Source organism: Syngnathus floridae, chromosome 12, assembly GCF_059516105.1.
Source record: "Syngnathus floridae isolate MCC-2025c chromosome 12, RoL_Sflo_1.0, whole genome shotgun sequence".
In the NCBI taxonomy this organism is placed as follows: Eukaryota; Metazoa; Chordata; class Actinopteri; order Syngnathiformes; family Syngnathidae; genus Syngnathus; species Syngnathus floridae.
Genome location: NC_142424.1, coordinates 2,764,986 through 2,786,876, shown reverse-complemented (window position 1 = coordinate 2,786,876; position 21,891 = coordinate 2,764,986). Strand labels below are relative to the sequence as shown.

The window sequence follows — 21,891 nt, the reverse complement described above, 5'->3', positions numbered from 1 at the left end:
TATAGACGACAGTGGAACATTGGTCACATCAAGCCCATTTCTCTTTTTTCATTTCAAGAGCTGAGTCGAGTATGTCGGACATGCAAAGCGATACTTTTCAAATTCACTTGAACGATTATGATTGGCTGCCAAGTTGTGTGATGTCATCGGGTGACAAGCATAGCTAACAAATAGACGTCCATTATTTGAGTAAAAAAAACGTTCCGTCCTTGACGTCAGCATGCGGCCGCCATTACGCTCGGATTCAATTAGATATTTAGCATCTCTTGGTGGCTCCATAGTAAATCACTGAAACCATGACCTTCCATCAGTATTGATCTGCCCTTGCCGTGGCCATTCTGTAGCAACACGCACCGAAGCAGCAGCAGCCCGATCTTCATTTGAGTCTCGTCGTCATCATCAGTCATCGTCGTAACTTCATTCAGCCGCTAAGGAAGCTGACCCTCAAACTGCTCCATTACAGGGCCGGACAGTGACCTCATTTAACCTTTCTCTTCTCTCCAAAGACATATACAATGTTAACAGGCGATATCGATGTACTCTATGCCCCAATAAAACATATGCAAATGTCTTAGTCGATGTACTAAAATGGAATGGACTGTCAAAAATCTTTGCACATGATAAATACAGTGCTTTTCATTTATCGATTTTTTTTTCTTCTCCTCTATCTACGATCTACTATCTTCCTGCGCTCGCTGCCGGCGTTGAAGCATCATTGACGTTAGAAAATGATGTGCTCGAGTGTGTCCGGGGGTGTTTTTGTATTGATGCAACATCGGCGTATGGATTGAAAATGAGTGAATGCACATAAGCGTGCGTGTGAGAGCCAGTCGGACTGTACACAATGCTGACAGTGTTTATAATATTTTGCAGCCATTAGACTGCCTGTTTATGGAGACTGTGCAATAAATCACAGCAAAACATAACCAAACAAAACTTGAGTGTTTATTCGTAAGGAATGCTGTTTTCAGCTCTAAATGCAGCTACAGACTATTCGCTGTAATTGTTTTGGTTAAAAATGGAGTTGCAGCAATAAAATATAATAAAAAAAAATAGAGCTGTGAGCAGCTATAAAGTACTTGCACATAGGACGATAACACTTTAAAATAATATTCACATCATTAAAAACAGCAACATTGGTGCATCGCCATAGCAACAAAATAAAAGTTTCAATAACTTTTCATCTTAAACATCTTTAGACAACAAAAGTTTGAAGGTGATTGGAGCACCAAATTTCAAAGTAAAATTAAAATGGTAATGACAAACTTCAATATATATTGCGTAACCCTTGTTGCCTCGTTGCTAAAAACTCACTTTAGCAATCTGTTTGTTTTTATTTTACTTTTATAGATAAAATTAGACGTCCATCGTTCGAACCACTTCTCTCATGCAGAAAGTCAGCCAAAGGTGAACTGTTGTCTTGCCAAAAGAGATTTTTAGCTTACATGCTCTCAGGCAACACTCCTGTGATTCATAAAGGCTCTGCAAAATTTGGCCGTGTACCGTTTAGGCAAAACAGACTGTCTTGAATTTCCCCAAAACTCATAGATTGCATTTTTAAAGTAAGAAAAAATATATATAGGTGAATTTAAATCATGGTTAATGGATAACCAGAACCTGGTCTTGTTTGCTAACCTATTTCTGAAAAAGAGATAAGCCGCAGTCCTCCAGAGGTCAAAAGGCCAAGAAGAGTGCCGGTTGAGGAAATAAAATAAATGTGAAGCTCAGAGCTAACTGAAGCCTCAAAAAGAAAAAAAGAAAAAGATTTTCCGATCGTAAGCACATAAACACTCCAGACTGTAAGAGGGTTTCGGGTTAAAGGTGTCCCCACCTTTGGCTAAAGCTACCATGAAATCAGGCCCCCTGCTGTTTGCCTCGGGCCTTGAGCGTAAAGCGACGATAGACTTAAACTCAACGATTTACTGCAAAGCCTTATCGGCTCATGTGAAGAAATTACAATCCGAGTGCACTTTTCTGCTCTCCTGATTTGTGCTAATCAAATCTCTCTTAGTCTGTGAAATGTAATGATCTCGTCACAAATTTCCTTCCTTCCCTGTTAAGTATTTTTATCGGTTTTTCTTTAGTCGCCTTTTGTCTCGGCTTGGCCTCCCATGTCTTCCGCACCGAATCGCTCCCCCCCCCACTCTATCTTTTCGCAAAACCCATTCAACTCGAAGCAAATCTCCGAAATGTCGTTACTGCTGCCAATTCGCAGAGAAAAGACATCCAAAAGAGCCGCAATGATTAGCAACCTAGCCACTGGGAGAGGTTTTATGAGAAGATTAGGGTTTTACAGCTCAGCTATGAATCAGTGTGTTAATTCAATTATTCAAACAATAATTCACTCTACCTTCAAGCAATATGAGATTGTCAGAAAACGGCGAGACTCTCGAAAGAAATGGCCCTCCGCTCGCCTTGACGGAAGAATGGATTGAATTCCAATAAGTCACCATGGCTCGAACAAAATGAATAATACAAAAATAATTTTATAAATCACCATCCATTTTTTTATTATATTATATTATATCGTATTATATTATATAATTATTATTATTAGTTTATTTTATTTTTTCTCGTTTTATTTTTTTATTTCCATACCTTCCTCGGCAGAAGCAAAACGTTTTGCCAAAAACCGCAGTCGACATTTCTCACGTCAGGACGTCACCGATTGCAAGACAAACTAGAACAGCCGGAGACGTATTTCGAGCAAGTCGAGCCATTGCTCATTCCAACATTGCCTTCTTTAAAACAAGCTGAGTGGGGGGAGCCCCTGCTCACCTTGAAAAGTGCTGAGGTTCTGTCTAATCTTTGCCTCCTTTAAAAAAAAATTACCTCTTGTTTCAGACGTTTCAGTTCAGAGAATCAATAGATGACTGCAGCTCCAAATGTATTATCTCGCAGGGCGGGAGGAATGATGAAAGGGCCGAATGAGCTGGGCGACGATGATGAAGGGATGCAGATGAAGAGTGGAGGAACTGAATGATCTAGGGGAGGGGGCTGGATGGATTGGATTGAGCATTTGGAATGGGTGACTATGCAGAGGAGGGCAAATTAAAGGGCTGGGTGGAAATCCAGCAAAGGAGCTATAAATGCATCGCCAGGTAGCCATTAAGAGCTGTCAAACGTTGAATTAGGGAGGATGGAAATCAAATGAGATGGTTGGGGGTGCTAGACAAATTGAAAAGTGCCTGTAAATAAGTGTCAGAATGGAAAGAAGCTGAAAGTCAGTCGTTAAATCTCCTTGCATTTGCACTTTGGACTTATCCGATCAAATTTGGAGCGTATTCAGGAAATAATTCATCATTGTCATTTGTTACAAAAAGGAGGAATGGCATTCTTACACTTTGCCAGTGATGACAGCCTCTCCCATTACTTTCCTTCCTCCTCGCACATTAGCTCTCACCGCTTCGTCCCGTCCCTCCTCCCATCGGCTGACATTAAGCTGACAGTTTTATCCATTTGCGGCTTACAATGAATACAACAACAAGCCTCGCCATTAAAGTCTAAATCGGTGACATTACAGGCGAGTTGAAAAAATAGGAAACATGAGTCTTACTGCAAACAGTAGGTTACAAAGACTAATCTTTTTCAACATGAGTCATTGGGAAGTAGTCACGTTTTAATTCCACTCTCCTCTTAAGCTGCGCCTCTGCAATGATAAAGGCGGAATCTTGTCAGGTGTTTAATTATTGTTTTGATTTTCCCTAGAGAATTAAAAAAAATAAAAGCATTCGTAAGGCCAAACTTAACTCGGCTTGTAATTACCACCGAGGCCTCGGATAATTATTACTTTTCCGTAAAGTGGTGTGTTTGTCGGCGCTTATTTGTTGACATATTTTTAATTTCCTCTCCGGCGTCGATTGTGTGAAAAGCTATTACGGGCAACCAATGTGGAAATGTAATGAAACGTTTAACATGCGTAGCCTTTGGCTTTTTTTATTTTCCCTGTAAGTTAGCGCGTCAGTCGAAAATATCGTGCGTCGTATTTAAAAACATCTTTTGTTGTCTGTTTTCACCAAAGGATAGAAATGCTAAAACTGAAAGCCGTCATTGTAAGTAACGAAGTGTGACCTTACGTGAACTTCCGTCAATGTTAGAACACGGTGGATCTTTGAGTTACATCTGTTGTTCTCGGAGTCAATCACGCATTTCACGAGATTTGGTTCCGCGGGCGTGTAACACGTCCCCGACGTCTTATAAACTCCGTCAACTGTCAATCTCGGAGTTTCTTGTTTTCACATGCAAATATTTGCCACCCGTGGGTTGAAGCACTATATTATCACGCTTTGGATCTTCTTTCAAATTTCCTTAATTCATCCAGACGGAACACTCAAGGGGCTTAATAGATATTTTGCACTGCGGGAGACCCGACATTCCGACTCCCGTGTGAGTATCAGGATTTGAAATGTTGAACGAGTGCTGTTACGTAAGATTCAACAGTTATGTAAACACACTGCATGTGTTATTAGTTTTATTTATTTTCTATTAAATTTGACATAGTTGAAGAAACGGTTCTTTATATGTTAGTGTGTTGGTTTCTGGATTCAACAGAACTATTACAAGTCTAGTAAAAAAAAAAATATCTGCCCCGTTATTATTAGCTTGGCAATTTCCTGAAAGGTGTTTGAATGGATAAAACTGGCTTCGACCATTTTTTTGTTCCTCACAACTAAGGGATGACTGTCACAGGAAAGGTCATATATAAAGAAGGTCATATTTTCTACAGTTCCATTTTATTTCTCAGAAAAACTTTTTTAGTTCCCTGAAAATGAACTTTGTCAGGAACTCGCTCAGGTGTTTTCAGTGTTTGCTTTTGATGTTCTGGCTTTTCAAGGATTGTCAGTGATTTTTTTGGGGGGCTTGGAATTTGGATTTTTGTTCATTATTTTGCTTACCGTATTTTTCGGAATATATGGCACATTACCGCAGATGAAGCCAAACAAACCAGTACGGTTAATAAATCAAACTAATCAATTTTACATACATAAAGGATTCCCTGATTTTTTACAGTTTTTTACAAAATTAATCGACTGACAAAAATCCTAATCAAAGCAGCCAATTTATGTCCCAATTAACCATGATAAACAACTTTAATGAAGTGCAGTGTGTTACTTTTGTGTCTTCCTCTCATTCTATTCCATCCACTGTTGTGCTTTGGGATTTATTTCATGTTGACCTTCCAAGCAGCTTTGATGTGATATTTCTCACAACGGATGCAAGGTGTGTGCACGGAGGTTGGCCAGCAGGCGCGGCGCTTGGCCATGCCTGTATAACAGATTGCTTCGCTAATGAATATTGAAAGGACGGGCCACGCTTGTACAGGTGTGTGTGTGTGTTTGTTTGCGCTGTATTTGTATTTTGTGTTTAGGTTGCGGACAATGGGGAAGAGAATGCTAATAGATCTGTCAAGTCCTTGGCTCGACAAGAAGTGCACACACACACACTTTGATGTCGGCTGGTTTAATTTACCTTTGAGATTCCCCATTGCATTTGTCTCCATAATTTACTGATTTTATTCTAATCTCTTCAAATTGTATGACTAATGACTTATACGAAAATAGCTACTCATTTGAAAAAACACACAGTGACTGACTTGGGAGCTCACCATGAACAAATAAATGTGACTTCCTTCTTTCAACAATCACGCAGGTGGAGCCAATTTCAACAACTCGGCCAAGAATTCCGACCCCCTGAAAATGACCTGGGGCTGACGGAAATTAAACTTTATTTGTTCGGGCCGTGTTGAGCATTTCTGTTTCTTCCCTTAATTTTTTTTTTTTCGTTGTGTTAAGCTTAATAACATCTGCGGTATCTTCATAGTGTGAGAGGAAGCGTTCGTAAGGAAACAGAATCACAAGAGTCGAATCGTGTTTTCAGGTTGGATTCGCACCACGTGGATCGATAGCGGCACGATTTAAGTATTTGAAATTTCGCCACGTTAGATGAGAAGACTAATTTAATCACTGAGAGAGAAGCACATTGAAGCTTTGTCATTGCCCCCTGCTTAGTCACCATTGTGTCATCATAATAACGATCCCCCCGAGGAAGGTTCCTCTGTCATCGGAGTTTCCCGGAGGACATTGTAGAAAGAGACAAAAAAGGTGGAATAACTGAAAAGCAAAAATAACCCGTGACGGATGTGAGAGCGCTTGAGAACGCCGAGCAGACAAGGGTAGAGGGGAAGATGATGACAGAAGGAGTGAAATGGATACCGAGCGAGAGAGACGGACGGTTCAAATGTTGAATTAAAACGTCACTGACAGAGAGAGGGAGACAAAACGGGCCGGCTGACGGCTTGCTTCAAAATTGCCAGCTAATAAACGACACGTTGCTTTTTGACAACGGCCGAGCTTGGAAAATGACATCAGCGTTGAGTCAGCAAGGTGTAGTGCCGCGAAATGGCTCTAAATTTCCCGAGCGCTCGAGTGTGACGTTAGATGCCCTCCTGTGATTATTGTTCAGGTGCTCGCAGCTCTTTGGTAATGTTGTGAAACACAATTTATGAGTCTCATAACGCGTTAGTCATCCATGAATGCATGTCGGTATTGATTCGGATGAATGAAGTGAGTATAATAAGCTTAAAGTGGTGAAGGAAGGGATTACATCACATGGTGCGATTGATCAATTCTTCAGATTCAAGACCATTGATCAGATCTCGGCGGCTTGAATTGAATCTTGAGGGTGTTCATTGCTAAGAGTTCAAAATCAAGGTACTGTATTCAAAAAAAAAAAATTCCATCAAGTACGATAGAAAATCTTCCACTCGCACACACACAAGTTTGCACACACGAACTTTCAGTAGATCAAGCCCGATGTGTGAGATGTCCACAAGATGTGTGTGTGTGCGTGGGTTTATGCCCGAGGGCCGCTCATCTTTTAAACATGCCTACATGATGCTCATTGGGATCGACTCGACACGTACAAGTAACCTTTTTATGGGAAAGAACGTAAGCTCAGTCTATGCGGCTACTCCATCTGCTATATTTACCTAAATGGCTTTGCAAACACGTTGAGTCAATACGCCGTTTTTAGTTTCAATCGTGAGATGAGGAACACTCGCGTTAGGGTCGTCCGAGCGCATATATTTAAAGGTGGGTGGGTGGATGGACGGATAGAAAGAAATGATCGATTTGATTTGATAATCGTGAAGTCCAATCAACCCAATGAGCAAATGTAGAGCAATCGGAAAAAAAAATGGCAGCTACCGCAGGTTAAATCGCCATTATTCAATTTGGACACGGCATAGGGCAACAAAAATTGTGTGTGTCTGTGTGTGTGTGCACCCTCCATCCTCTGCAGGCAAGTCCTCATCTCTGGTTCTGATTAACTCCCTGTAAAAACACTTCTGTTCAGAACATCACAGCCCGTACATCACACTCTCTCTCGCTCCTCACACACACACATGCACACACACACACACAAACACACACATGCTGCGCAGCTCCCGGAGGCTCCCTGTTCACAAAGGGGAGTCTACACCCATCATTCAAAGCCTTATAGGCCTTAAGAATGCTGACACACACACGTTCAATCACACGCAGACACGCACACACATCGACACACAAAGTGTTCTGTTTTCTTTGCTTTGATACACTTATAGAGTTCAGAGGTGAGAGGGCTGGAGGTAACACCGTGTTTTTCCAAAGTTTCGAACCACCTAAATCTGCTTCTAGACGTACAAGGAGGTCCAGATGGCTGGGTGGAGACAAAAACACTCTCACATGCACAAGTACACCCACTGTCATGCTCAAATGAATAATAACAACCCCGAAAAAGAAGAAAAAAAATCACATAGATGCACATCGGAGAATTACCACCTGATGCATTACCGTAATGTATTCAGGTTTTTTTTTTTTAAAGCCATCAGCCTTTTTTTATTTTTTTGACATACCGATGTTATGAATTAGGTGAAAAGAACCGTGTGATGCGGGAAACCACGGCAACCACTACAACAAGTGGCCAAAGCATGCATGACGCATCATAGCGGACATTTTTGGGTCCTCCAGAATCTCAGCCAGCTGAACACAGTCATGTGTAATCAATAGATCAATTTATCACGCTGAGCAAGGATCAGATTGACATTGTCTTTAGCAACCAATTACAAACAGAACGCCGGTGAAAAAAGGTCATCCAAGTATCAACGCCCGCCAAATACCAACTTCGTTCGGTTTACCCCCGCGTCTGAGCGCCGAGCCACCAAAATGCCAGTCGCCCTGGTTCTCCTCCCCCTCGTGGAGCAAATGATTGATGAGGGAATTAATGCTGCCAAGCAAAGCAAAGCATTGTGGGAATGAGGAAGTCTTATTATTCAGTAGGGAGCATGTCATTAGAGGTTCCAAAATCAACACTATGTTATTATGTGCGTGCAGATGTTTTTAAATGTGTATGTTAGGGCCCAGCGGGAATTTCTGTCAGGACGTAACAGAAGGGAAAAGGAATTATACGGCGATGTAGGTTTTTTTTTTTTTATTGTCGTGGTTTCTGCTGTTAGTAAATATCCCGGACATTAATGTTCCCATATTGTCACACTAACATCTCGCTGTAATAAAGTTGAAATTGATTGGGTTAAAAAAAAGACGGGATTTTTCGGACCGTATATCGGTCTTACAGGAGCACCGTACTTTTCAACTTACCGTATTTGCCGGTGTACAGGTCGACTCGGTGTATAAGTCGACCCCCTAAAATTCGACGGAAATTTACGATTTTATGATATATCCTTTGTATAAGTCGAGCTCAATTGTTGCATTATATTAAACTTCAAAATTCAATATGCGAAATTTATTGACGAAATGTGTTCAAATTCCGGGAGGCCGTGCGCATGCGGCTGTTTATAAGCACCGCGGAGGAGATCGCGGCCGGCGAGCTCGCGCACGCCACCCGGCACCAACGGGAGGCCGGAAATAGCTCCAAGCCGAGCGGATCAGCACTTTATAAGCACCGCGGAGGAGATCGCGGCGCCTCATTGGACTTCCAGCGGCCGGCGAGCTCGCGCACCCGCCCGGCACATCCGGGAGGCCGTGCGCACGAGCCAAGTGGCCGAAAATAGCCCCCGCCGAGCGGATCGGCTGTTTATAAGCACCGCGGAGGTGGTGGCGGCGCCTCATTCGACTTCCAGTGGCCGGCGAGCTCGCGCGCCCGCCCGGCACATCCGGGAGGCCGTGCGCACGAGCCAAGTGGCCGAAAATAGCCCCCGCCGAGCGGATCGGCTGTTTATAAGCACCGCGGAGGTGGTCGCGGCGTCTCATTCGACTTCCAGCGGCCGGCGAGCTCGCGCACCCGCCCGGCACATCCGGGAGGCCGTGCGCACGAGCCAAGTGGCCGAAAATAGCCCCCGCCGAGCGGATCGGCTGTTTATAAGCACCGCGGAGGTGGTGGCGGCGCCTCATTCGACTTCCAGCGGGCCGCGCACTCGCGCACGCCGCCCGGTTCAAATTTTCTAAGTGCAACGCACAATGAGATGCATGAGAAACGGCCTTGGTTACCATCACATTTGAAGCGATGAATACGAAGTTAAATTTTATGACTCGGTGTATAAGTCGAGGTCGATTTTTTTCGGTCGATTTTGGATCGAAAAAGGTCGACCAATACACCGGCAAATACGGTATTCAACTTCAATTTGACTCCTAACAATTTCCAGCCCATCTTTCATGGTCTTGCAGTATTTCAGTTGAACTTCTCAATTGCCCACAGGAAGGACAAACATGAGAAATAAGTCACTTACTCAAGTTGGATCAGTTTGAAGTAAAGAGAATAAGGACGTTGTATCTTTAGCAAAGACTTTTTTTTTTTGATGTCAGGAAGTTTCCTCCCCTCCCCTCGAATCGCCGAGATTTTTCCACTTCTGAGGGTGATGAAATAAGAATCTCTTCCCTGAAAGCATCTGGGACATTTGACTTTGTCTTAGTCTTACTTGGTCTCTGACTTGCTCAGGGAGCTTTGGATCTATTCCTCCATTTCCTTTCATGGCAAAGTCGGAATTCTCTAGAAAGGACTTCGTCATGTGGATTTCTTGGCGAGAGAAATGCCTTGTGTCTTTCCAAACACACCAAAGCCCACCTAGTGTATTTCCCTCCTGGCTTTCCAATTTAAATGCAAATGATCCCAAATCGGACTCTGCAAAGACGCATGGAAATCATTTGATGCAGCGATGAATTATATATTTTAATTAAGCGGCCGAAAGAATCATGCCTATTCAGCCCTTTTTACCTCCAATAAGAGATGAATAAATAAATATGTAGGGAACGGGAGGAAACGAGCGGAAGGTTCTATTGAGTTTGGCCGATTGTGCGGCTAACCGCCTGTGGGCTGTCTTTATGTGAGCAATCTGAAGCTGTCACATTTCGAAATCATATTGTTTACTGACAGCCGCTTTAAATACCTCAGTTCAAAATGGGCCGGCGCATACCGACGCACACCGTTTGGATTTTGATGGGCAAACCAACACTCACGGAATGAAGAGCCGATATGGGAATTGTGATGCTCTGACAAGGGAAGCAATTTTAATTTCACCCTCTGTCATTCCCCGTGATATCATCTCTGATGAAATACATATGAGCTGCCAGTCATTCACGCATACACAACTGGCAGCCCCGCCAGCCAATCTCAATCGCACGCCATTAAGCAAACTTCACTCACAGATGGCCCACAAGAATTCCGGTTATGGAATTCTGGAAATGCACTTTACAGAGTGTGAATTGAATCTTGGGAATTCACATGAAAATCGTCTGGTCGCTGTAGGAGTCTTAAAGTTCTTAGTTGCACCTGTCCGTGAAGACACCCAACTGGGTCTGACAAAGATTGGTGGTCGTCTTATTTTATCGGGTTGGCAGAGATAATGACATCATCGCATCATCATGGTGAAATCTTTAGGGGACAGTATTTTACGGAGGACCCCATCACTTTTTATTTTAGCCATCTTTAAGGTAGAGCACTAAATGCTGACTCAGCAGATAAAAACTCTATAGTTAGCTTCAGAAATGTTGATTTTGATTTATTATTTATTATCACCGGGACAAGCGACACATGCTTTCCACTTGCAAGCCTTCTGGAAACCCCCTGCTAGGGTGGTTGCTTTATCGCCGCGGTGCTAGTTGTTTTTTTTGTCAGTATGCCCCCTACGACCCTCCACCCCAATGTCTGGTGGTGTTATTTTTCTTGGACATTTCACTAATAAACTTGACAGAGATTAAAGGACCAGGAAACAACACGTGGCACCAATAAATCAGTCGAGTCCTTCACTTCTCATATATTGCAAGTCAAAGTGTGACTGGACTTTTGGACCTAACACACAAAAAAACACATTAGTACCTCAATTGTAGCCTTTTAATGAGACCTTCATAACTTCAATGCAGACGTCTGGCCTTGGTGTATTGCTCTTTAAGTACTTGCCTTCCAGCAGTCAATCTGAGTTTTTTTTTCACTGACTGCTCTGTTTTCAGACTGATTGAGTAGTCACCTTGTCAATCAATGTACAAAGCAGAATGGATTGATCTGTATGTCAATATATATTTTTACAGTTTTATCGTGTTGAACTGAGATGAGTACGATGACTTGGTCAAGACTTAGCCGCTATGTAGATCTGGTCACGACTTTTCTAGAAGCAGGATAACGTGAAATCTGTTTAGACAAGACGTTTATTTGATCACGGTGACAAAGTACTGGCATTTGTTATGAGCAAATCAAGTTTGCGTCGAGATGAGAGCTGATTATTGAAGACAAACAAAATGGGTGTGGTGAGAGAAGAGAAAACCGCAAATTGAGATGTGTTCAATATATATATTTTAAGTAACATTGAAATAGTGTGGAAAAGGAGATTGTATATTTAGAAAAGAACAAAGAATGTTAACGGGAGGTGACAGCAGTTTGTTAACAGTTCAACTCCTCCATCCCAAGAACAAGGAAATTCACTTTGCTTTCTACGCCTATATTTAAAATGCTCACTCTGTTCTGCACATGTAGACATGTGCTGTTTTTTTTCCCATCCAACATTCATTGGCAGGCCAAGTGAGATAATTCTTCCTCTGTAACAAATGTAAAATTCCAGTGGACAAGAATAGCTGCAAAAACGGATCTTTGACGTCTATAACTGTCAATGGTAGTGGATGAGTTAAAAATTTCAATAACTTGTCGCCTTTAATCCAGATCCACATCAATTTTTATGTTCCCCGGCAAAGTTACACGAATACCTCTTGAATAATTCAATAATCATCCAAAAATATAACCTCATAAAACTCAGTTGTAATAAATGAAAACTATAATAGTTGCCCTCAAAGAGTCATTGCTCCTCAAGGAGGCTGTTTTTGTTTATGGTGTGCTATACCTTTAAGAGCCTCTGTTCATAGCCCATCCCAGAGTGGGTGAACCCATTAGTCTGATGAACAGAGAAAGAGAAGCAAAGACAGAAACAACAATTTCAAAACGCAATTTAAGGACACTCAACAGGGAGTTGAACAGGGATTAGAAACCAAAAAAAGCTTTTCAAATAAGAAAAAAAAAAAGGTGTAAGAAAAGGCCACTTCCACAGCAGACACCATCCCATTGAGAGGAGATAAAGACAGACAGACAGACAGGAAGAAGCTATCTCGCCATCTCCTCAATGGCGTTGTAGGCGTCCGTGTGTGTCAGTCAATCAGACGGACAGGCGGACGCGGTGGCTAGCCACTTTGTCGTCTCTGGCACGTGCTCTCTCGCTGATGATTTTCCTGTGTGGTGTGTCCACAGATGGCAAACCTCGTGACATCGCTGTGCTGTGTAGTTCTGGCCGCAGTGGTGGTAGCCTACGCGCAGAGACGCAGTCAGCTTGGTGAGTATCCATTTGAGCTGCTATTTATTTTTTTCACCCCCTTTTGACCTCAGACTTTTTTTTTTTTTTTTGCTATCAAATATTTGTGTATTTTGCGTTTGCAACACATTACATGTTCAATTTTTTTATTTTATTATTATTATTAGAAAAGAAAACAAGAAAAACTGTTACACCTGCGAATTTGAAATCTTCTCGTGTAGTTTGAGTCATGTTGAACTTTTTCTGTCTGAGGCCGACACCAAAATGTTCTTCAACAAAGACACCAGTCAGGTCAACTCATGACCGTGAGCATGTCGCAAATTGTTGGCGTGCTGAGATTCTTATGAAAGAAGGGAATAGGGGCACCGGGGCAAAGTGTAGATTAACAAAACTCGTCTTTGTAGTTCTCATGACTTTGTGTGTGTTTGGCATGGGAGTCAATCCGTCACTTGATTTCGTGGAAAGAGTGGCGGGTGCTTGTTCGCCGATGATTTCCGAGTGGAAGTCAGCTGACGGCGGAGTCACTGAGTTCACTATTACGTCACAGAGGTACACAAATCAAATCAATCATACGAGAAATACCACGACGCTAAGAATGAGGGAAAAAAATTCTCTACATGACTGATTCAGGTGCTCTTCTTTTGGTCCACACTCCAACATAACTCGAACTCAAGTCCCTTGACCCTGAAAGTATAAGCAGCATAGAAAATGAATTCCTTTAGAGCAAGGATGGGCTACTTAAATGCTGGAGGGGCCGCCGTTTTTCATCAATGCTACTTGATGGTTTTTTTTTTCCAGTGCAAAGGGCTCTCTTACATAAAAATGACCACAAAAGGGATAGCACAAAACAAAACAGGAAGTGCATGAACTTAGTTTGTCCAAAAATAAATTCACTTAAAATTGCATCATTATGGAGACACTATTGTCCTGCATATCATTTCAGATCCTCAAAAATCATTAGGCCTACTCAGTGTAACCAAGACATACCTGCCATTTAGTGGTGGTTGGTGATATTACAACTTAAAACTAAAAACACGTGCATATTTGCATTCCTACACCTCCTGATTTGCATCGTCACATATTTATTTAGTCATTCTCAATAAAGAAGGACATGAATGCTCATATTTCACCTTATTAATATATTTAAGACCCGCCAGTATTGGACAGCAAATGACAAACTGGCACTGTAGAGTTTTTTTACTTTTGGGCTCCGGACCACTGCCTCGATATAGAGAATACCTGCGTTGTTTCATTTTCCTTGCCACTGTTGGTACCTGAGCCCTGGAGAGTTAACTCCATTAGTGTAGGCGTAGCCATCCAGAGAAATGGCGGCTCCAATGAACCACAACGACTGACTGTCAGCTTTCAAGAACCAAGTTTAGATCAAAACACAAAAAATCTGCTCCCTTGTCTTATTATACCATAAAAAAAGATTTAATAATGTGCTGTGCTCCATACTCAACTGAGCAAATACGTCATCCCGGAATTCTGAATAGATTTAACGAGGATTTTTCGAGTGAGCAGTAATGGACATCATTGTGTGGTAAATTTGGACCGCCAGTTATTTGATTACTCGCAAAGCGAGTAAACAGACTTTTTTAATTTGGATTCATGTGTCGGAACAAAGCTTCTTTGACTTGCTAAACTGGAGAATGAATGTAATCAACCACTTTAATCAAAAATGCGGAATTCCACATTTTACAGATACAATTAGGAGCACTGATTTTTTTTTTTTTTTTTTTTTTGATGCTCTTCAAAGAGTTTGCGATCAAGACTTGAAAAATGCTCGCCGTGCCTGGCAAGAGGAAAATAATAACCGAGGCAAGGAAAGGATTAAAAAATGCTTAAAAGAGAATTAGTAAAGGCTGTTTTAGATGCTGTCATAGTGACGCAATTCCTCTCTTTTGAATCTAAACTTTTCACTCTCATGCGTGAAGAAACAAGATTGATCGCAAACGAGCCTTATCTTTTTTATCGTCGTCGTGTTTTGTCTCTTGTATCTACCTTCTGATTCCATCTGTGACTATCGTCTAAATCTCATTTGAATTCAGAGAAACACTCGGTCCAATTCTTCGTATTGGATTTCTTAAGTGACTAATTCAAAACACAACAAGAATACCAAATGGGAGTTGAATTAGTAGAAATAAACAAACATTGCGCAATTACGAAGAGAAAAAATCCTCGCTAAAAATTCACATTTAGTTGTGATTCTCTTGTGTTATTTGATACGGTTAAAAAAAATATAACATTTGTGTCTGTGTTTACTAATTATCTCGGGGGGGGAAAAAAAAAACACATTTCAGTCCTTTTAGTTGTCTGCCACCGCCGCCGCAGGGATTATTTTGTGCTCACAACAAAGGTCGCAGTCTTATTTGGATGGTGTTCAAATTTTTGCCATTGTGTGGCGACGCAGATCTTTTTTTCGATTTTGGAGAATGACATTGACGGGTAATGCCAGTTTTTAATCCTCGGAAAGATTCAATGCCATTCAAAAGTCAGGCAACTTTTGAGAACATCATTCTTAGAGTCGTGTCTAAATCATTGTTTCAAAAAAAAACTCTTTATGTATCTCAACATAATGAAATCATCCCCCGGCAAGAATAACGTTTTAACATATCTGTCTGTTTCCTTGATGACATCATACGAGTGACTGCAGGACCACATTTTCTATAGAAGTCCAGATCCTGATGGAGAGATGAATGTTTCCACTCATAACCATGCCCCCTCCCTCCCTTATTGTCCTCCTACCCCTTCCGTAACCCGTATTTGAAATTTCTTTCCTCCTCGCTGTCCCTCTAATTTCTTGACTTTCTCGCTCCACGTCGTTTCCTTCTCCTCCTACGCTCTCGGTTCATCTTGTCAACAGCAGATCTATCGCCTATGACATCATGCGTCGCTATCGCTGCATGTTTTTGCACGTTTCCAATCTGATGTCGAGGTCATGTGAAAGGAAGTGAAGACGGGGTACTAAAAGGAGCGCTAATTCTGTGGTATTCAGGCTGAAGCTGTTTTTTTTTCCCTCTTCCACGAGTGTTTTGACACTTCCCACCACGGCGTGGCATAGAATCCCTAATACCGTGGCCACCCTTCCAAATGGGTCGTATTATGTATTCAAAATGGAATTAATGCTTTCAGATTTCACCTCCAGCGTTCTTCTTAATAGCCGAGTCAGATTAGATCCACGTGCGTTCACAGAGGGTAGAAGATATGAATAGAATTTATATTAACAGGAGAGAAGCGAGAAGGTCAGAGTTGTATATTTCCCGAGGCAACAATTTACTTCTTAAAACTCTATTGCTAAGATTACTATTTAAAAAAAAAAAAAAACTTTTACAGTCGCCTGGTGTTGTGTTCCGTCATTTATATTTCATGCGGAATAACGCAAAAGGAAGCTCGTACGTAACCGTGTATATTTATAACTATTCGGGAACGTACAGTAAAAATTCATCCGTGCCGCTCGACAAGACAAATGCAGACGACCAAACGTGATTAATTATTCAAAGCATCGAACCACCGTCTGACGTGCAATCAGAGAAAACAGACAGCTGTTGTGGGGAAGTAAATAAGAGCAAGGACTTGCACGTGTGTGTGTATTCTCATATATGCAGGCCATGTATGTGCCAGGGGGGGAAGCTTGATCACACTCATTATCCTGAGTAGCACTCAGGATAATGCCTCGTTGGCATGGAGCTTGGATTAATTTCAAGAATGAGCTGAAACAATTGATTGACCGACTTCTCGGCCTGATGGATAGCGGTCGGTCCGGTGCCGGCCCGGCAGGGAGAGTAGCGTCAACTTCTGCTAATCTAATTCGAGCTTAGCTGTGCAAAACTAAGATAAAAATATAAAAAAACGTGAAAATGAATGAATTCGGTTCACCAACTGTTTTTCGATTAATAGTTTTTTGATTAATGGCTGTTTTTCGATTAATAGTTGAAGGCCCAATCCCAGAAGTAATTAGGTAATTTGGGGGTCATAAAAAATACAGCAGTTTATTAAATATGTATTTGCAGAGAGTCTGTAAAGTTTGTCTTAATTTATAGCTTATCCCCATATTAGCATTTAGCGACAAATATACCTAACAGCAAGGACCGTCACCGATTTACTCTTGTTGCAAGTGTTGTGTTTCCCAAAGTGTAGCCAGTAAACAAAGTCAAGTCTGTAAAGTTTTTGGAAGTAAAACTTTGTTCCAAGTCATCACAATTGAATCAGCGGAGCCTTAAAAGGGGTCTCGGACCCTTCAATGGCGCAGCGCTTCTAAATATATGCATTTAATTTGATCTATTTGAAAAAGATTGTGGCACGCTGTACGGGGGGAAGGAGGGAGGGAGTGATCAGGGGCAGAGGATTGTCATTTATCACATTGAACTTCAGTTTAATTTAATTCAGCTCAACTTTATTGTCATTCCCCTCCAGTGAAGTCATTCCGTTTGACTCGAATGCGCGGCGAAAGGAGACAAATCTCGCTCAGTGCAACCGTGCAAGAGAGAGCTGAGTGAAAACAGAACAATCAAAGCCGAGGATCGGGCAAAAACGATAACGTCCGACAACATCGGGTATTCTAAAAGCAAATGACGCTTGATTGTGCAGCTAAGTAATAAAACTTGTCGTTTTCACTCGGCTAATGCCGACCTATTCCATGCTGGCTTTCTTTAGAAAACTTTATGAGAAGATTTGGAAAGCTTTGGACTAACACCGGGAGAGAGAGAGGAAGGAAAAAACATTTATGAACATGCTGCTTGTCCTTGCACAACAAAGCAGAGGGAATAGTGTGTACTTGTTTCCGTTTTTCGTATCTGTCTTCAAATGCCGTGTAGGTCTTTCTTCTGACATTGGACAAGGACAGCCCCTTTTTATTGAAGTCTGATTTCCTTTCTGAGATGGGTACAACTGAAAACTATTCACTCATCCAAATCCCCCCCCCCCCCCATGTTCGTGAACCTGATGACACAGATGTCCGACATAAGAACTCCAATAAAATTCAGCTTTGACTTTCATAAGTACCTCACACATTTTTTTAATGCGACTCAATTAGTGATGAAAAAAATGAAGCTTCAAATTTGCTTCATGAACCAGTTGCATTATTTACACCTCTAGATAGCTCTCTCCGTTCTGCCTTTCCATTCCTTTAACCAACAGTGTCAAAATATTCATCAAGTGGTTCATGAAGCAAAACTGAAGCTTCATTTTCTCCATCTCAGCATCCCAAGCCAAAACATATCCAAGCAATGCATCAGAAAGGTTATTATTAGATCGTGCTGAACTTCATGGCACTTAATTCCCGAAGCACTGCTTCTGCTCTCCTATGGGAATCATGTATGCCGTGTCACATTGATAAAAAACCATATTCGTCACACACGGTCATCTCGGAGTGGTAACATTAACTATCTCATATCGTCCCGTGTGCGTGTACACAAACACACACGCGGTGATGAATTGAAGTTGGGTCGTCCTATCAGTCATACGTGCTGCAATGTGTTTCTGTAATCTCGCAAGGGTGCATGTGTTTGTGTAAGAGGGCCCCTCGTTCTATTAAGTTGGTTTCATCTGAAAGGTTGAATCTAATCCCAAACTAATGCGTGGGCAAAAGCGTAGCTGTGGATGGATTTGGGTGTCAAACCCGTCGAATAAAAAGAAACAGCAAAACAATTCCCAGGTATTATGATGAATATCTTCAAACTCCATAATAGAGCAAGCGTGAATTTTAGCTGCCTACTTGTATCAAATTAGAAAGCCATTTTTATTTTTGGGTTTGGGAGAAAATCCTCCACACGTGTTTCATTGTTGTAGCTTTGTCTGCTACAGAACAAGTCTGCAGCTTTGGTTATCCATGAGGGAATTAGTATCGGCTTTGAGCTTCGGCTCGGTGCTGGACTATTGGTGAAACGCAGGCAAGTCGTGATTGTGTGATTCGGTTCCATTTAATTCAATTTCTGAAATTTATTTTCATTATAAAGAGATGTGAAATCCCCCCTCCCGGGAAAAAAAAAGCTTTTTGTTTGCACAGGACGACGCATTTGTTTTCCATCTTCTGCACTGCGTGACTGACTGTTTGTGTGGAATGAAAGACCATCTGTTTTTTTTTTTTTTTTTGGAGTGGTAGAAGAAATATCAAAATTCCCATTTATATCATCAGAAAATGTGTCACTGGTAGTCTCAATTTGCTTCTGATAGAGAACAAAGTGTGCGTGCATGAAAGATGTTACATTTTGTTTCGACTTATAAAATTCATTTGTCTCTTGCGTGCATGAAGACTTTTAGAACCCCAAGTAGCAATTTTCAATTACAGACTAATATATGTTGAACCCCCCCGGTTATGAAACATTAAACTAGAGCCCCAAATTTGAAAGTTGCATAAAAGGATTGGAATTTGTTTTCCAAACTTAAAAGAGTTTTTGGGGCACACCACATCTAAAGATGTTCAATTCTTAATGCAAAATAAGCCACGATAAGGGATTTTTAATGTGTGTTCCATTTTAGACCACACAAGATATTTTTTGTACTCATGACATCACCACATAAAACAAAAGTACCCTGATTCACATTCGGCATTGTTCTTTAGACCTCCATTTTTTCTTAAAGGGACATTTTAGGATGCACTTATTTATTCTAGTGTCAGAGTGTTTGAGGTTTTCCAAACCAAGCCCGACATTATCCGTGGATTTATAAATTATGGGTGATGAAATGCTCGGCCAACTGCTTTGTTTCGCTCTCCCCTTCATGTCAAAATCATTTTTGGGAGGTCATCAAGTCCACTAGGACTGGATTGAAACACCCCCCTAATAAATAGAAAAAAAAAATGCAAGAAAACTTGCACCTGGGGGGGCTCCATGCATATTTCATGGGTGGCAGTGCCCTCTGCAGCCCCCCCTCCACCTCCGCCAGTGGAATGGTCTGACCTATAGTATGATAACATGTATGTAAATATATATTTTTTAACCATATTCCCCCTTTTTAGTATAAGAATTCAAACCAATGCAATATAAATACATCACATTAAATCCCTCTGGAAACCGTGTGAAGAAAAAATAATAACACACATCACAACAGGCAAGTAAAACACGTGTGTATAAAGAAAATATTGACGATAGCATCCTTCAGCAGGCACAGGGAGTATGAATGTACGTGTCATTAACAGAGTAAACACATATTCATGCCATCAACAATGAGATACAGTTTGCAAAGGCTTATGAATATATGAATGAACATGCCCAGGCATCTGAGCAACTGAAAACTGTTAAAGGAAAATGTGCAGTATGCATATTCGGAAAGGTCACCTGGATGTTCTCACTCAATATTACATCTTAAGGTTGGTTTCTTCCAGCAGCAGTTTCGCGTGCATTATTTTTTTATCTGCATCTATTTTTTAAAAAAAAATTTTTAAGTTTAGAAGTCATTCGCAGAAACATAATTGGGATATTTTTAAATAATCTACTAGGTATGTTGCAAATGCATTTTTAGTAGTGAAAAACATTTCATTTGACTATGAAGAGGAATAATGTGCAGCGACCTTTTAAAAGACCTGCGAGGAAATTATTACCAAAACATAAGAATCGTGGAACACACTTATTAAGATACATCAAGTTTTGTCATTACATCACTAAGTTTAAATTGGATACTAGAACAATTTGTTCCTTCATACAAAGCAGCCTAATGAGGCAGGTTGAAAGACTTTTTAGCTAGGTCAACCTTTTAAAGCAATTATAGCTTTACATTGAACTCAACTCACAGCGCAATTTCCACGCAAGCCATACAATTGTGTCTCGTAGGCTGTCATCAGTGGCAGCCAGCCGCGACGGCACTTTGCTATGCGGGCACCGTGGGGAGAACACCAAGCAACCCGCCTCATTATCAATATACGGCACGAGTACATTACACTCCATGTTCTATTCAGACTCCTCATGAAAACACTGGATGGGCAGAAGTGTGCTGACGGGAGGACAAGCTGAACGTGCACGCTCATGCCTTTCTGATGTTTTCTCAAAGAACCTAGCTGGTGGAAGAGAGAAGAGGTCTGTTTTGAATGAGAGATGTTTGGGAAGTCAAGCTACAGGAATGTCAACAAGCTATACAGGGAGACGGTTCTGTCTACACATGTGGGTAAAGTCATGTTAGCATGCACGGAAACGCACACCAAAACACAAATGTGATTACCTGTACATGCTTTTATACAGAGTACCGTAATTTCTGGACTATAAGTCGCGACAGCTAAAATTAGTGAAGTGTATAAGGTGCAGCGGACTATAAGCCGCAGGTGTTTTAAATTAAAAGTGCTCATTTCTATAACCTGTATTATAAAAACGAATCCTCTTACAATATCATAAAAATCATTAAATTCATAAATAAGCCACAGTGAGCCGCAGCGTTCAAAATTTATGCAAAAAGTAGCGGCTTATAGTCCGGAAAATACGGTATTGGTGATGTCTAGATCTGAATCATTTGCTTTAGAACGTAGTAAAAGTTTAATTATTGCAGAAAAAAAAATTGAAGCTCAAAGAATGCCCGCTGTATGAGAAAATATTTTGCTTAAAACAAGAAAACACAGTATTTGTATATGCCAGAATGTAAAATAGACACCTTAAGGATCGGAATGATAATCATATTTTATCTGTAGATTGAAAAAAAAAATGTACTTACCTCCGAGTTGATTGATGCTTGTGTCACACAGCTGCCACATTTTGCAGCAGGAAAATAGTGTACTCCACGTGTTCTGGGCACAGGTGTGTGTGTGTGTATTGCCGCTGCGTTACATTTCAATAGTCACACATGATTGATTGCAGCTCTTCAGCTACTCATGTGAAGGTCCCTTGATACCTTTGCCGACTGTTTGGGAAACTGTCACGCTGCAAACACGGTACGCCGACAAGAGTAGGGAGTAGAAGGGAAGAAAAAAAAAGAGCTCTTTCTTGAATTTCACTAAGGCTCGGCGGCGACTGGGAAATAGCCTCAAGTCCCATTTGGAATGGTGGCCCCTTTTGATCACGGACTCAAACAAGAGTGGGAATGATGCTCAAAGTTGTGTGTGCTTTGTGTGGGACACATCATTTCTGTACAAAACACACACTTTGATTTTGGAACACTAAAGAGGAAATCAGACGACTCAAACTCAA

General features: G+C 41.3%; 1 protein-coding gene across 3 annotated transcripts in view; it reads left to right on the top strand.

The window, feature by feature from the left end:
- cntfr (ciliary neurotrophic factor receptor) overlaps positions 1-21,891 on the top strand; it is a 148,376-nt gene that overhangs the window by 72,320 nt on the left and 54,165 nt on the right. For all 3 annotated transcript variants that reach the window (XM_088391458.1, XM_088391456.1, XM_088391457.1), the window contains one exon: positions 12,721-12,802. In XM_088391458.1, coding sequence (XP_088247584.1) covers positions 12,721-12,802 — 82 coding nt within the window. The remainder of the gene's footprint in view (positions 1-12,720; positions 12,803-21,891) is intronic.